Source organism: Megalobrama amblycephala, linkage group LG10 (assembly GCF_018812025.1).
Source record: "Megalobrama amblycephala isolate DHTTF-2021 linkage group LG10, ASM1881202v1, whole genome shotgun sequence".
NCBI classification, from domain to species: Eukaryota; Metazoa; Chordata; class Actinopteri; order Cypriniformes; family Xenocyprididae; genus Megalobrama; species Megalobrama amblycephala.
In genome coordinates, this window is record NC_063053.1 from 4,926,439 (window position 1) to 4,944,747 (window position 18,309).

The following is an 18,309-nucleotide window of genomic DNA, read 5'->3' on the forward strand; positions in this document are numbered from 1 at the left end:
CATCATTTTTTAGAATTTGAACTAAAATCAGTATTCTTATGATTGCTCTGAACATTTCAGACAGAGTTCAACTAACTTTTTCATAAACTTAACAACAAAATAATAATAATAATAAAAATGTAGGTGTGACGGGGTTGTGATTTTTTTTACCCAAATTGGCCAAACTTTAGTAAATTTGTAATATTTTTGTTAATATTTCAATTTTTAAATTTTTTTTTAAAACTCTAATTTAATTTTACATTTATTTTTTAATACTGTGTAAACACTCTGACAGTGTTTACAATGAATCATTAAACCGAAAAGCGGGATGTAAATTAATTATAAATACACTGGATCACAAATAGGCTAATTATTTATTTATTTTGTATACAAACAGCGCCCTTTTACGTAAATCGCCGGTCTTTGCTCTTCTTCACTCTTTTCCTCTGAATCCCCATTGACGAATTTATTTTCATTGAGGAATTTGAGGACCGCTCTCATGTGTGGGCGTGGCTACCGCGGCCAGCCACGCCTCCTCTATAAAAGCCCGCATGCAGCCGCTGATGTGAGATAAGATGATCGCGCCGCTGATGAAACGCGTGTCTGACGCTCGTTTTCTGTAGATCGATCGACAGTTCGGCTCTGGACTAAACGCGTGCGTGCGGATCAGCGGATGAACTCGCGGGTCTGTTACTGGTAAGATCCTCAACATCCTCTCATTAGCTCAAACTGATGTATTTTCCTTTCCTGACATGTATAGTTTTGTATTGTTGTGTAGTTTATGTTTTTGACAGCTGTGTCTGTGACACTAATGCCCTTTGACGAATCTCTAACTGCACCATGTGATCGAGTGCAGTAGCTAGTGTCCCTATCTATGCTAGATTGTTTAATACTCAGAGTTAGAGCAATGCTTTCAACATCCTCAGCACCGAATGGTCCATTTGAGTCACTTCTTCATTCGTCTGAAGAATCAGTCCAATAAAAGGTCACGAGAATCGCTTTCAGCTCGTGCACATTTCCGCCTGTATCGTCACACACAGACACACACACACACACACACAAACACAAATGAATGTTTCCATCTGTGAAATGACAAAACCTGTTTTCTAGAGGCTCTCTTTGATTCACGGCTCCAGCTCATTATAACTCAAACACAGACACATTCTGCTCCTCTCAGTCTGTTTTTGATTAGGAGATCATTAGTGCTTTAGTTGTTCATTGTGTCTAGTCATCTGTGATCTAACCTTATGTTGCATATCAACACTCATTAATTCCTGAAATGAGGGCAGTTTCTCAGAAATGCACACCTTATTGTTCTTTAAATGCTTGTGGTTTCAGTGTTTGACCCCAATGAAATGATAACTAAGAGTCAAGTCAGCTTTGTTCCACAGATTGTTGCAGGTAAATAACAGAGTTAATGTTGTAAAGTTCAGCATCATTGTGCAAGCGCTCTTCTGTCAGTCATAAACCGAAGTGTCATCAGTTCAGAGAGTAATTGCCTTGGCAACGCCCTAGCAACTGTTTATTGTAGACGTTCGTTCAGTGATGATTGATCTTACGCAGTCCTCTGCCAAACCTCTAAACTCTGCATTAAAGAGGAGCCGCTGAACAGATGCACTCTGGGTAATGCACTCGTTCGGTGTGTCCAGGCTCTCAGAGCCTCCGTCTGTCACTCTGTGTCCTCGTCTCGACATTTGGCATCAGGCCTTTGGCTCAACTTGGTGGAAAATAAATCCTGTCACCTTTTTGAGGTTAATGATGATCTGTCTGCACCATATTTTTGTACTCTAGAATAGGGCTGGGTATTGACACAATTTGCAATTCGATTAGATTACGATTACGATTTGGATTTGATATCGATTATTTTGGATGTAGTATTTCAGTTACAGTAGTACATTGCAAATTTTCTAGAGGAAAAAATCTCTCAACTAATGTTGTAAACTACACATGGGAGTCAGTTGGTACTATTATAATAATATTGAAGGTTAAATTAACTTCTTTATATACAAACACTTAAATTACACTCAATTTAGGGCTGTCAAACAATTAATCGCGATTAATCGCATACAAAATAAAAGTTTGAGTTTGCATAATATATGTGGGTGTACCGTGTTTAATTATTATGTATATATAATTAACAGCCCTACACTCAATGATGTTTTTATTATAAATAAAGTTTAGAATTACATAATCATATTTCTACTCCAATTCGGGATTTTTTGAAATATAAACATTTAAATCGCAGCTGTCATAACTGATTTATTCAAACATGCATTTAAATATTGACGAACATTAAAAATTATAATGAATATGTAACGGTGCATAGCTATATTTATCAGAATGTTGCTTTCTAGAGTTCACTTTTCTAGCTGACTAATGAGTTTATGGTCACTGAATATTTATTTCTGAGGTGACATTATTTACAAGCTGTTTTATTGACGTCTTTCCGAGGTTGAAACGCTGATTGAGCGATTACACGAGACATGATACGGATTTCGGTAAGTTGTACTGTATATTTTAACATGCCTTCAGATGTTCATGCATATTTATTTCATGCTGTAACTGGTATTAAATCTGAGGAGAGGATGTTCACATGCGCTCGGTGCTGCTAAAACGGTATTTATGTTTTGAATCTCATAATAAGATGGATGTCATTTGAAATCTGAGACTTTGCTTCATATCAAAAGTAACAAAGCATAAAGATTATTGCGATTTATTGAATGGGAGGCGCTACATATTCTGCTCATTCATCAACTGAAAACAGACTAGACTGATCGATTCTTGGGATTTAAGAATCAATATCGGTTCCTAAAAATAAGAATCGATTAAAATCTAGAAATCGATATTTTTTACCCAGCCCTACTCTAGAAATATTATTACAAATGTAAAACAGCTGTTTTTTATGTGAATATATAGTAAACTGTAATTTATTCCAGTGATCAAAGCTGAATTTTCAGCATCATTACTCCAGTCTTCAGTGTCACATGATCCTTCAGAAATCATTCTAATATGATGATTTGCTGCTCAAGAAACATTTCTGATTAAAACAGTTTTGCTGCTTCATATTTTTTGTAGAAACCGTCATACATTTTATTTTTCAGGATTCTTTAATGAATAGAAAGTTCAAACAGAAATAGAAAAATAACTTTTGTAACTTTATAAATGTATTTTGATCAGTTTAATGCGAATAAAAGTATTCATTTCTTTCACCCAAACTCGCTGTTGAAACAGTGAAACACAAACTGAGACTCCGTGTGAAGGTGTGTTGATGAACCGTTGACCCGTTGTTCTGTATCTTTACTGGGATTGTTCCATTATTTCTGGCTCTGGATTATTTTAGCAGCGCTCCGCTGGAGGAGGTTGAATCGTATCCTTCTCCTCCACTTCCTCTGCTTGTGATCTTTGTGTTTTATTAGACTGATCTTCTGTTATTCTTCTCTGAGCAGGATGTTTACACGTTCTTCCCGCTGAAATATCACTGGCAGTGCTGGAGTGTTTCTCTCTCCTTCATCGTCCACTCAGCTCTGTCACTGCGCCTGCCTGTCTGTCTCTCCGCCTGTCTGACTGACTGATTGACTGACTGCCTGCCTGTCTGTCTGTCTGTCTGACTGACTTGCTGTCTATCTCTGTGCCTGTCTGTCTGTCTGTCTGTCTGTCTCCAGTCTGTTTGTCTGTCTGTCTGTCTGTCTACCTGCCTGCTTGTCTGTCCGTCTCTGTCTGTCTCCAGTCTGTCTGCCTCTCTCTCTGTCTGTCATATAGGCTTAATGCAATTAAAGCACTATCCGTTTTTCTGTGTTATATGATCAAGCTCTTATTCATGCAAATGTTTTTAAACCGTTCAAGCGTGACAAGACAAAAGAGAACGCATTGTCTGTGAACGTCCTGTGCACGCCAGTATCGAGTTCTCTCCAGCGCTTGAATGAACCATAACACACAGAAATTATACCAAAATGTCAGTTTTGTCGAGTATCCTCATAAGAGCAGTCTTAAATGAGTTAAATGAAGTCTTAAATGAATGTAAAGATTTGTGAGAAAATGGGACGCGTGTCAGATCCGCGTCGTGCGCAGCAGCAGCAGATCTTGGTGTCATTAATGTTAATCAAAGAACAAAGGTAAGATAGAGAATTAATCGCTGCTCTTGACTAAAGAATTTAAACCTTCTGTTGCTTATTTATTTGGTTCCAGTTTCACACCATCCAAGCAAATGCCGCTAATTTGAAAGTGAAAGTAAAATGCGCACGTCTGCACACGGGCATTCATTAGCGATTTAAAAAAAAGAAAAAAAGAAAGAGGTGGAGGCCCGGTGACACCGGTATTACCGGTGATGTCACATGCCAATTTAAGTGGTGGGAAAATTTTCTCACCGTCACATCCCTCCTGTCTGTTTCCAGTCTGTCCATCTGTCTGTCTTGTTGTCCATCTCATCAAGTGCGTCTCTCTGCTTGTACTGTTATCTCTCACAATAATGCCTCGCTCAGTTTTCTGTGTTTGAACAAGAGACTGTATTGTACTCACTTTTCTAAAGGACGATATTTCTCACACTTGCTGTTCCTTCATTTCCCAAATCCCTCTATTGTTCAGACTTTCACAGAAAGTCATAAAGAACCCTTTAGATATCTCAGCCAATCAGTTGTGAGGCATCGTCTGAGTGAACTGTCAGTAGCTCTATTTCCAATCACCCATTTTTTTAATGTGAATTTTGGGATATTGCATGTATGGAAACGGCAAGAAATTCTAAATATGTGCATAAAAAACATATGCGCTCAATTGAGGCGGATAAGAAAGCATGCACATAAACTACCATGGAAACACATTTATTGAACAAATCCCTCGATACGCAACAAAAACCTCATGTGACTTTGCCTCAGCATAGGCTGTGATTGGATAACTGGACTAACCAGCGGACCAGTCGCATCACAGCATCTCAAATGTTGGTTTGGTGGTTCTGAAACATCTGAGCCAAAGTTTGTGATCAGAATGATTTGGTTTAATTCCCTCCAGAAGCATCTCACACGATTGTGTTCCCAAACACCAGCATCCGAACACAAAAGAACATGTCAGCGTTTATTGCGTTTGGTCTGAGACAAATAAGAGCCTGATTGCAGCAACTTACATTTTATTACTGATATTTTGCGCCAGTTTCCCCAAGAAGTGACAATTTTGTTCTCTTGAACACACACTGCTTTATTTGCAAATGTTTTATGCCATATTCCAATTTTGCGCATAGGTTAAATTTGCAACTTTGGATGGAAACATACAGTAGCTGTAGTGTTAAAGGATTAGTTCACACACCCTCAAGCCATCCTAGGTATATATGACTTTCTTCTTTCTGATGAACACAATCTGAGATATATTAATAAGTATCCTGACGCATCCAAGCTTTATAATGGCAGTGAACGGGATCAATGAGTATGAAGCTGAAGAAAGTGCATCCATCCACATCCATCCATCATAAACATACTCCACATGGCTCTGGGGGGTTAATAAAGGCCTTCTGAAACGAAGCAATGCGTTTGTAAAAAAAAAAAAAAAAAAAATCCATATTTAACAAGTTATGAAGTCAAATATCTAGCTTCAGTCAGACCGCCTTCCATATTCAACTTACGAAGAAAGTGTAAACTCTCGCAGTTCAAAAAGCTTACACTACGGAAAAAGCGCAACTGACTCAACGCCGGTACTGTTTTTTTTGTAAGTTGAATATGGAAGGCGGTCTGGCGGAAGCTACATATTTTACTTCATAACTTAAATATGGACATTTTTTTGACACAAATGTATCGCTTTGCTTCAGAACGTGTGGAATATGTTTATGATTGATAGAAGCTCACTGCCATTATAAAGCTTGGTTATTTATTAATATATATCTCCGATTGTGTTCATCAGAAAGAAGAAAGTCATATACACCTAAGATGGCTTGAGGGTGAAAAAAGCCTGGGGTAATTTTCATTTGAAAGTGAAGTAATCCTTTAACACTACAGCTACTGTATGTTTCCATCCAAAGTTGCAAATTTAACTTATGCACAAAATTGGAATATGGCATAAAACATTTGCAAATAAAGCAGTGTGTGTTCAAGAGAACAAAATTGTCACTTCTTGGGGAAATTGGCGCAAAACATCAGTAATAAATTGCTTGTCTTCAGTGATGTTCCTTTCTGCTGTTTTTATGATGAAAGGTGGTGTCGTGTTCATTATTTAATTTTTATATGAACTAGAAATGTTTCCACAAGAGCTGTTTATGTCATGAAGTTGACACGTCTTTATCTTTTATTGCACTGCTTTGGCTTTATGAAGCGTCAGATTTGGTTTTGTTCATGCGTGAGGTTTATTTGTATCAAGGACATCGGCTGAGTCTCAGGTTGTTATTATAGGATTTGAAAAGCAAAACAAAAACACCCCCAATGCCAGTTTAATTGAGTGTCTTTATGAGCTGGCTCTGATGAAGCTCAGAAGTCATTTAAATGTATAATAAATGGTTTTATTTCAGAATTGAATTGGTGCATCATTGATTCTAATGCATGCGATCTAGTTTGATGGGTTCTGGTTTGGTTTTGTGTCAGTCATTTTGAAAGTGTAATGTGGTGGAGACGTGGAACAAGTGCTGAAAATACACCACACTTATGATTTTGATATGGTCATGTGATTGAAACTGTATTCAGTTTGGTTGGGTTCAGAAACATTCAACAGAGTGAATAGATGCTGTAAAAACCCCCTGATGATGTAGAAACTCAAGAACATCAATGATTTTGTCAGTGTTAGTGTTGTGTCAGATGGTGACATAGATCAGCCCATCAGCCTTGGGAGGCCGGGTCACAAAATCAATGCGGACTGATCTGGGACAGTGTGGAAAATCCAATGAGCAGAAAGCGCATCATGTCACCTGCTCGGGCCTCCGTCTGAGAGTTTAAATAGCCAGTGTGAGAAGCCTTTAAGCTTCTATATAAAGCCTGTTCTTCTCAGAGTGTGCAGTGCGGTGGCTCTTCAGTCACCGTGAGCTGACCTTTGACCTCTGAATCCCTGCAGCGCTGGAAGCAGATCGGCATGTCTTTGAACCTGAAGCCAGTGGAAAGTTCCAGCGTTTCTGTCTCTGCACGAGCTTCAAACACACCCACTGCGCTTTCACTATGACGGATCAGATCAGCGCTGCTCTCCATTGTGTGATTGGTTATTAGTGAAATGAAAGGTGTGTAAAGTGAGGTTGACAAGGTTGACATTTTCATTCAGATGATTTTGTCTGGGAGATTTTGGGATTATCCCATCCATGATGGATAAAGCAGCTGACGTCGTCTTGTTTTAAGCGTGTTAGCCGTTACGCAATGTGCTTCAAATTTTAGCTTATGAACGGGGGCGGATCTCAATAATTTTTGGCGTCCCACTTTACTTAATTTCACCAGTTCAGCTTGCCTTGAGTAGAAAGAGCAGTGATCGCTTGGATCGGCTCAGTGTGTTCAGTCACGCAATGTTTGTTTAAATGTTACTGTAATGTTTTTGTCAGGGACGGTTCAGATGTAGAAGAGTTGGTGTGTTTTGGGGGTTTCCACTGCGGTGAAGCTGCGCTTCAGGACGCTTCATGAAGAGCTTCCTGTATGTTGTTGCTCAGAAAGCGATTACCGTGCAAACGCCTGTGCGGTGAGAAATGTGCTTGTTGCAGGAGACTCGTTTGAGCTCATCTCATTTTACTGTAGTTTCACAAGCGCAGCCACAGAATGTTTTTGCGAGTCTCGATGTCCAGCTCAAATGTAATCAATGCTTTTGATCTTGATTTGAGGCTAATTCTCTGTGTGTTTGTATGTGTGCAGCTCAGCGTCTGAAGCGTGCCGCGATGACTGACGTGATGATCAGCGCCACACCGATGGACGACATGAGGCTCAGTCCCAGCAAAGACCGGCTCACCTTCCAGGTAACGTCTGACCCACATAGAGTCTGCAGTGAGATGTGTTTGAGAAAACTCTTGAAGAGTTAACATGCATACAGCCCTATCAAATCAGTTTAGTTTTTTCCACATTTGCTTTTTCTGAATTAATGGTTTAATAAACAAAAATGATATATAATCATTTGAATTCATAAATCTTTTAAGTGCCCCATGATGCTATTTTAAAGGCTCTTAATGTTGTTTTGGAGTCTCCTACAACAGGTTTACATGCATCAAAAGTCAAAAACACTTTAATTTTCTCATAATATCCATTGCAGCATCAGCTCTTTTCTCACAGTGTCTGAAACGGTTCGTTCAAGGATTCGGTCTCTCTAAACCCCGCCTTTCTGATTGGTCAGCTGGCCCAATCTGTTGTAATTGGTCGGAAACCAAAACACTCATTAGCATATCTGAATCGCAACTCTTCCTTGATACACAGTGATACGAACAGTAAAGATGGCGTCGGTTTTACCGTATCAATCTCATCAAAGTGGATTTGCTTTGGCAGCAGAAAACAGCGTCTTCTCGACAACACGAACCAAACTCTTCCAGCCTCAGTTACAACTACAGGGTTTGAGGGCGGGGCAAAGGATTGTTCAGCCAATGACGACAATAGACTGGCATTATGCAAATTAGTTACAAACCTACATATGTTCAGCAGGAAGTGAGACTGGAATTACTGATGACAGGCAGTTCAGAATCGCTTTTCTTTTAGAAAACAACAAAAAAAAAAAATGTATCTGAACTCTGAGAGATTTTACATTCAAGAACAGCTTTATTACACACTACATGAAAGGGAATATCCCAAAAAGCATTAAAGGGGCACTATAACAATTTAAGAATTTATTAATTGTTTAACAATAATTTCATAGTGCCCCATGAAATGTTTTATATTTTCAGAATTTCTTATTATTATCAAAAACGGTGGAAAGCAAATGAATTCACACACACTAGTCCATATCGATATTTGATACTACAGTTTTGCTCCACGACATTTCACTTTACTGACTGGGTTCCACGTGTCCGTCTGCATTTTTCGCATCGCAGAAATCATAGATCCCTGTATATAATTTGAAGAACAAAATATAATCTGTTTATCGCAATGTCTCTTCTGGTACAGTTGATGTTTTCCAGTTGCTGTCAGTTCTGACTCTTTAATATTTCCCCTGAGATGTTGGAGGTAAAAACCCAATATGAGTGTGCATGTTCAGATCACATGCACTTCATTTTGAGACATTTTTCAGAAAACAGGACTTAAAGGGTTAATTGACCCTTCACCGGGAGTTTGATTGACAAGTGATCTAACCGGTCTTAACGCCAAATCCACCATTTGTCCGTCAAAGCAGTCAGGAGTTAGAAGATTAACCTCGGTGGGCTTGAACTTGAAAAATGGTGTGTATTGACGTCTTTCTGCATTTGAAACCACATTCCTTCTGATGTTCATTCATGTTTATTTGATGCTATTAATTAAATAGCAGGAAGAGATGATCGGTTCACAAGCCCTTGAGCTGAGGCGCAACAGCGATCTGTCACGACACATTAAAGAGCCATAAAACGGTTTTTATTGTTCGAATTTCTTTAAAAATTACACAATTTGTATTTTTTTACTCTGTGTGGCGTGACAGCGCCATGGCTTGTCGGACAAAACCACAGTAACCAAGGTGGGCGGGTCTTTGCGAAGGATCAATTCACCCAAAAATGAAATTTCTGTCATTAATTACTCACCCTCATGTCGTTCCAAACCCATAAGACCTTCGTTCATGTTCAGGACACAAATTAAGATATTTTTGATGAAATCCGAGAGTTTTTTCTCCCTTAGAAAGCAAAGAAATTGCCATCATTCAAGGTCCAGAAAAGTAGTAAAGACATCATTAACATAGTCAATAGTCATGAAGCGACGAGAATGACAGGGTAGAGAACAAATTGTTGAATAAACTCGTTATTTTTGTTTTGTTTTTGCGCACAAAAAGTATTCTCATCGCTTCATAACATTAAGGTTGAACCACTGTAGTCACATTGACTATTTTAATGATGTCTTTACTACTTTTCTGGACCTTGAATGACGGTAATTACGTTGCTTTCTATGGGAGATAAAATAAAAAAAACTCTGATTTTATCAAAAATATCTTAATTTGTGTTCTGTAGATGAACGAAGGTCTTACGGGTGTGGAACGACATGAGGGTGAGTAATAAATGACAGAATTTTCATTTTTGGGTGAACTAACCCTTCAGTCAATTTGCTTCTCCAGTAAATGTATCCTTCGGGGACAAATAAAGTTTATTCTTATCCTTAACAGTGTTTAGATATACGTACTGGAAAACAAGGCCGAAACACTGAGGAAGAACATCATTTCATGTGAACCGTCTATAGAAATATGTCGTCTCCCTTTAAAATGCCAGGCTGATGTTCTTATTCCTCTGTTATTGTTCAGAGTTCAGTTATTTTTAGTCTGAAGCTTCAGTCTCAGGCTCTGCTGTTGTTTATGGATCGAGGGGTCAGACGAGGGTCTCATGGTTCGGATCCTGTTATAGAACATCTCTGGCTCTGTTTGTCCTTTTCTTTTCATCAGTTTTCTTTCTCATCATTCACACACACACAGTCTAATGTTCTTTCCACTGGCCTGTTGCCCAGATGGTGTTATTGGTTTCCATGTATGTCACTGAATGATGCCGAGCTAAAAATACACCGTAGAATTCAGTCGAAACGAGTCTTCTGGACGTCAGGGGAAGAAAGATAAACACAGTGAAGTTTCACCGAACGTTCTCCGCCTTTCTCCTCTCAGATCTTTCCGGATCCGTCCGACTTCGAGCGCTGCTGTAAGCTGAAGGACCGGCTGCCGTCCATCGTGGTGGAGCCGACGGAGGGCGAGGTGGAGAGCGGAGAGCTGCGCTGGCCGCCCGAGGAGTTCCTGGTGAGCGAGGAGGACGAGGAGGAAGAGGAGGAGGAAGACCTGCAGAACGGACAGATGCAGAACTCTCAGCATTAGAGAGGATCAGACTGTCTCACACAGCAGCACGTAGAATAGCTCCATCACACAAAAACACACAGAACTTCGATCTGACACGATGAGACACTCGCACTGTTGTGTGTCAGAAGATCATTGACTATCTGCTGTGAGATGATGATGACGATGGTGTGAGTCTGTCCTGCTCATTCCTGACATTTACACGCTTCTCTGAATAACACACAGATCTTCTTCCAAAATAAGAGCATATGCCCGTGGTGTTTGTATACAAAGGCATGTGGGTTTTACTGTAAATATTCTCAGTTCAAGATGAATTACAGGTAAGAAGTGTTTGGCTTTAGTGTGTCCGTCTGCATCATCATCCCTGTGTCTCTTTATACAATGGAAATCTGTAGGAAAATCATCATTTGACCGCAGAAGAACTGACCCTTGTGTCTCGTGTTATGGATTTTAAATCTGTCTGTGTTTGTATCCGTGTTCGTATGCGCACATATATATATATATATATAGATGTCAGTGTTTGTGATCACCGATCACTTCCCGTCTGTTCGTCGCTCTTCATCTGTAAAGACTCAGGGAGTTTTCTCTTGTTTTGTATGTACGCCACTTTCTCTCTGTGACTGACAGAGGCTGTAAATAAACAAAAGTGCTTTCCCAACCACTGTTTCCCGAGCCTCTTTCCTCTGTGTGTTTTAAAGTCACCATGAAATCAAAACTCGTTTTTTGTTTTGTTTTTATTGAATATTGCTGTGTTTATTCTAAATTATTTATCATTGCGCATCATTATTGTTTTAAAGGTGCCCTAGAAGATGTAATATAAGTCTAAGGTGTCCCCTGAATGTGTCTCTATAATACATTGCATAAACAAAGTTCACACAGCTAATATAACCCTCAAAATGGATCTTTACAAAGTGTTTGTCATGCATGCATCGGATCATGTGAGTATGGTATTTATTTGGATGTTTACATTTGATTCTGAATGAGTTTGATAGTGCTCCGTGGCTAAAGCTAACATTACACACTGTTGGAGAGATTTATAAAGAATGAAGTTGTGTTTATGAATTATACAGACTGCAAGTGTTTAAAAAATGAAAATAGCGTCGGCTCTTGTCTCCGTGAATACAGTAAGAAACGATGGTAACTTTAACCACATTTAACAGTACATTAGCAAAATGCTAACAAACATTTAGAAAGACAATTTACAAATATCACTAAAAATATCATGATATCATGGATCATGTCAGTTATTATTGCTCCATCTGCCATTTTTCGCTATTGTCTTTGCTTGCTTACCTAGTCTGATGATTCAGCTGTGCACAGATCCAGACGTTAATACTGGCTGCCCTTGTCTAATGCCTTGAACATGGGCTGGCATATGCAAATATTGGAGGCGTACACATTAATGATCCCAACTGTTGCGTAACAGTCGGTGTTATGTTGAGATTCGCCTGTTCTTCTGAGGTCTTTTAAACAAATGAGATTTATATAAGAAGGAGGAAACAATTGTGTTTGAGACTCAATGTATGTCATTTCCATGTACTCTTGTTATTCAACTATGCCAAGGTAAATTCAATTTTCCATTCTATGGCACCTTTAAATACAATTGTCTTATAATCTTAATTCAGATTAATTTCCCTTCCCTCTTGCAGCGACATCTCTTCTCTGAAGACGAGGGCGGGGCAACCTGTCACTCACATGAGATCCACCAATAGCAAACCACAACCATCCAATCAATTCCCCAAGGACAAAATCAAGCCCCGCCCTACATTTGTTCTTGTTCTAGAAGCCGTTTCACTCGGATATACGGAACAATAGGGAAGAAAAAAGACCAGCGCAACTTTCCTTTTTTAACATGGAAGAAAATGGCATGCAGAACGTGTGTTCGTGTGCAGAAGCTCCCCTTCTCAGTGTTTATAAGATGCTCTGAGAACGTCTATATCCTGGTTTGATTCGCAGCACAAAGGCTTTAAATGCATGTTGTGACTTCCTGCAGAATGCCTGTGAACATGTGCATGTGTGTGTTGTGAATGTGCACGCATACTGTATTTAGTCGCACTAACCACACATTGCCTTCCTGTCTCCATAGGTTAACTTCGAAACTAGCACACTTCCTCTCCGGTGAACAGCAATGCTGCTTGAGCCTCAGCAGACTCTTATTATTGATTATTTATCATGTTAACTCCGTTCTTAACCTGTACATGCATTGATAGGCTGGAGCGATGGGTAGGTGATGTTCCCGACTTGAAATGACTTATCCATCTTATTCCTGACGAGCCTACTGCGTTTTGAATTATGGGTGGCACTTCCGGTTTGGGCAACTTCTATTTAAAAACACTGAAACGAATCATGTATAATCATAAGGTTGCCCTACAAATAAGTGAGCTGTCAATTTTTCTTCACGTTTTATTTTCAGACGTCATGAGAATAACATAACACTTGCATTTTAGTGTGATGTTATATCATGAATATCTATGGCAAGAGCTCTTTGTAGTCGCTGCATTCTTTTCCTCATGATTTCCCCCCCCCCTCTTTGCAGTATGAAAAAGACAACATATACTGCACATTTGTCTGTACTCCCGATTTAATTTACAATATATCCAATTAAAGGGTTAGTTCACGCAAAAATTTAATTTCTGACATTAATTACTAACCCTCATGACAATCCAAACACGTAAGACCTTTGTTCATCTTCAGAACACAAATTTAGATATAGATAGTCTATGTGACTGCAGTGGTTCAACCTTAATGTTATGAAGCGATGAAAATACTTTTTGTGCACAAAAACAAAACTAAAATGACTTTATTCAACAATTTCTTCTCTACCCTGTCAGTCTCCTACGCAGTTGACGCAGTGCAGCGCTTGTGTTTACGTCCGAATGCCGGCTCACTATTGGCCAACGCTGTTCACGTGAGCAGCACAGCGCATGCGTGTGATGCTAATGCAGGAGCCGACCAATCGGTGTTCAGACGTAGAAACCGGAAGCGCTGCAACATAAATAAAAAAAGTCATTATTTTTGTTTTGTTTTTACACAAAAAGTATTCTCCTCACTTCATAACATTAAGGTTGAACCACTGTAGTCACATTGACTATTTTAACAATGTCTTTACTACCTATCTGGACTTTGAATGTGGTAATTACGTTTCTTTCTATAGGAAATAAAAACCTTGGATTTCATCAAAAATATCTTACTTTGTGTTCTGAAGATGATTGAAGGTCTTATGGGTGTGGAATGGGATGAGGTTGAGTAATGACAGAAATTTCATTTTTGGGTGAACTAACCCTTTAATAATTCACTGAAATAATTCTCCTTAAATCCTCATGTCTCTTTCCAGGTTTGTTTTCACAGGTAAATTTATAATCTGTCAAAATGATGGAAATCACTTTGAAATAGTATCACGCAATGCTGAAGTTAATGAACATTTTTGATTAAGGCAACGTATGTTACATAATACAGATTACTACAGTGATACTTAACCCGGTCGTTAGTGCTGTGGAAAAAATAGGGCTTTTGTGGTTATTCATGGTCCGTTGAAAGTACCTTGTTGATGCTTTTACACTTTTAAAGTCCTTTTAATGTTCACCAATGGTTGAATGGTGAGTAGAATAATGTCATCTCATTGTACCATTGCCTTTCACTTATTGTTTACAGCTTAGCGGAAGTTACACCCATTATTCGCACAAAGCGTCATGGGGCGTAGGAATAAGGTGGATAAATCAGAGGAACACACACACACACACACACACACATCAGATGAAATAACATTATCCTGACACATATCTGTGTTTCATCTGAATCCACAGCTGATGACGGATCCCAGTTCCTTGCACTTCTGAGAAAATCACCATCAGTCGAGCTATGTGACATTCTGAGGTGTGTGTGTGTGCATTTTTGTGACATATCAGGACACAAATTTGTATGATGACGTGGGTATTACAGGTATTACAAGGAGAGGGTGACTTATGAGGACATTACCCCATTACCCATTTTTCAAAAGGCTTATAAATCATACAGAATGAGTTTTTTGAGAAAGTAAAAGTGTGCACAGTTTCCTGTGATGGGTAGGTTTAGGTGTAGGGGGAGAGAAAATATGGTTTGTACAGTATAAAAACCATTACGCCTATGGAATGTCCCCACAATTCACAAAAACAAATGTGTGTGTGTGTGTGTGTGTGTGTGTGTGAGAGAGAGAGAGAGAGAGAGAGAATGAGTGTGTTAAATCACTGTCCGGGTCACTGATATCTGTTCCGTCTCATTCTTGAAATTCTTTCCAGTGGAAACAATCTGGCACTGATGCATGTCTGTCAGCATGTCTGAGCACACACACACACACACACACACACTAGTGAGATTATCTCATAGACTTCCAATGTTAACTATCAGGTTAATGACGTTTTTTGTCTTAAAGGGATAGTTCACCCAAAAATGAAATTTCTGTCATCATTTACTCACCCGTAGATTGTTCCAAACCGGTATAAATTTCTTTGTTCTGTTGAAAAACAAAGGAAGATATTTTGAAGAAAGTTTGTAACCCGGCCGCTTTGGGCCACCATTGACTACCATAATATATTTTTTCCTACTATAGAAGTCAGTGGTGGCCCAAAGCGGACTGGTTACAAACTTTCTTCAAAATATCTTCTTTTGCATTTAGCAGTACAAAGAAATGTATACAGGTTTGGAATAACAGAATGATGACAGAATTTTCATTTTTGGGTGAACTATCCCTTTAAAACCCTCACAGAAAAGTGCAAAACACTAGATATAAATAGAAACATGATTTGACCAATTTATCATCTCGCTTAAACGAGTGAAACACACACAAACTGATTCATCCGAACACCCATAATGATGTAAAGTCTCCCAGCAGGACTGAATCAGGAGCTTTGAGATCTGCTGCTTCTCTGTAGAATGATGAATTCATCAGATCTCAATGAGAGACTGAACAGATCAGAATGAAAACAGACAGACGGAGGCTAAACAGACTCTACAACTAAACATGGATGAAGTGTCATTACCAACAGCTGTATGAACACATTCATCGAGCCAAAGTATTAGCGTTACCGGAAAAACGTTTGTTCATGACTTTGAGAGAACCTTGCCAGAACGTTCCCTGTTCACCGGGTGTGTGTTTGCTTGATGAACGACAGCAGAAAGAAACACTCAGAAAGGCTGCGGCCTCATTATGCTGATTTGCGTCTTTACTAATGAGTCACTTTCATTGTGTTCACTGTCTGTTTCTATCAGACAATTCAACCATTCAGAATCTAGACTTGATTTTCACAATAAAGACAATGAAGGTCTTCTGAATGAGAGTTGGTGTGATGTCAGTAATCACTTGTCTGCTAAAGGACTGAAAGTAAGATGTCATGAGATCATGGCTTTGACCTTGTTTGTGCTGCAGAGATGGTTTACTGATAAACTCCAGTGTCCTTTCAGATAAAACACATGCCACAGCGGCAGTTAATGGAAAGACACACACACACACAGACTTTGGCTCTGAGTTAATGTGATGTGAGGATTGGCCTGTACTAAAAGGCTTTATTTGTTAAGCTGTCCATTTTTCCATTGCTCTGAGACGCAGTGCAGTGATCACTCATGTTACACAAGCTCTCGCTGCTCTCTGCTGGTTAATAAACACTCAGTGCTTCAAACAGCTTCAGCTGATTACTCTGATGATGACATCTGATGGGACTGTGGACTAACAAATTAATGACTTACTCATTCCAACATATTTTCATATTAATTTTTATTATTATTTGTATGAGAAAGAGAAATAAAACGGGAAGAATATACCAGGTGTATCTCAATAAATTAGAATATCATGAAAAAGTTATTTATTTTCTTTAATTTAATTTAAAAAGTAAATCTTAAATATATTAGATTTCTTAGACATAAAGTAAAATATTTCCAGACTTTTTTGTTTTCATTTTGATGATTACAGCTTGCTGCTCATCAAAATCAAAAAATCAGTATCTCAAATATTTAATTTCAAGTTCTATTAAATTTCCATTCTCAGGGTATAAATACTGGGTTTAGGTCAGTAATCCCAACAGCAGTCATGGGGAAGTCTGCTGACTTGACAGCTGTCCAGAAGACGATCATCAAGACCCTCTACAATGAGGGTAAGCCACAGAGGGGCATTGCTGAAAGAGCTGGCTGTTCAGAGTGACATGCCAAAGCATATTCATGGTTAGTTGACCGGAAGGAAAAAGTGTGGTAGGAAAAGGTGTACAAGTGAAAGGAATATCCGCAGGCTTGAGAAGATTGTCAGGCGAAGCCGATTTAAGAATTTAGGAGAGCTTCAAAAGGAGTGGACTGAAGCTGGAGTCAGTGCATCAAGAGCCACCACACACAGACGTCTTCAGGAAATGGGCTACAACTGTCACAGTCCACGTACCAAGACACTTCTGAACAAAAGACAACGTCAGAAGCTTCTCACCTGGGCTGAGGATAAAAAGAACTGGACTGTTGCTCAGTGGTCCAAAGTGCTCTTTTCAGATAAAAGTAAATTTTGCATTTCATTTGGAAATCAAGGTCCCAGAGTCTGGAGCAGGATTTGGCACCTGCCCACACTGCCAAAGGTACCAAAAGCTGGTTCAATGACCATGGTGTTACTGTGCTTGATTGACCCAACAGTGCAGATGACCTGAAGGCAGCTATCAAAGCAACCTGGGCTTCCATTACACCTGAGCAGTGCCATAGGCTGATCGCCTCCATGCCACACCGCATTGATGCAGTAATTCATGCAAAAGGAGGCCCTACTAAGTATTGAGTGCATAGAAATTAACTTACTTTTCAGACGCTTGACATTTCTGTTTAAACTATCCTTTTTTTAATGATCTTATGAAGTATTCTAATTTATTGAGATAGTGAATTGGTGGGTTTTTGTTAAATGTGAGCCATTTAAAAGAACCAAAGACTCAAAGTACTTCAGTCTGTGTGCATTTAACTTATTTAATACACGAGTTCCACAATTTGAGTTGAATTACTGAAATAAATTAACTTTTCCACAACATTCTAATTTATTGAGATGCACCTGTACAGATATCAGAATCAGAATGTCAAGATTCAAAGCTGTCTATCTAGCGGTCTCTCTGTCCATCCATCCATCCGTCTATCTATCTGTCTGTCTATCTATCTATCTATCTGTCCGTCCATCCATCCATCCATCCGTCTATCTATCTATCTATCTATCCGTCCGTCTATCTGTCCGTCCGTCCATCCATCCATCCATCCATCCATCCATCCATCCATCCATCCATCCATCCATCCATCCATCCGTCTATCTATCTGTCCGTCCATCCATCCATCCATCCGTCCGTCCGCCCGTCCATCCATCCATCCATCTATCTATCTATCTATCTATCTATCTATCCGTCCGTCTGTCTATCTGTCCGTCCATCCATCCATCCATCCATCCATCCGTCTATCTATCTATCTGTCCGTCCATCCATCCAT

General features: G+C 39.2%; 1 protein-coding gene across 1 annotated transcript; it reads left to right on the forward strand.

The window, feature by feature from the left end:
• The first annotated feature begins 517 nt into the window (after nt 1–517).
• On the forward strand, nt 518–11,509 carry lbh (LBH regulator of WNT signaling pathway). Its single transcript, XM_048204071.1, has 3 exons — nt 518–675; nt 7,773–7,873; nt 10,669–11,509. Exons 2-3 carry the CDS (start codon nt 7,796–7,798, stop codon nt 10,870–10,872), a joined length of 282 nt encoding a protein of 93 aa, XP_048060028.1. The 5' UTR covers nt 518–675; nt 7,773–7,795; the 3' UTR covers nt 10,873–11,509.
• The last annotated feature ends 6,800 nt before the right edge of the window (nt 11,510–18,309 follow it).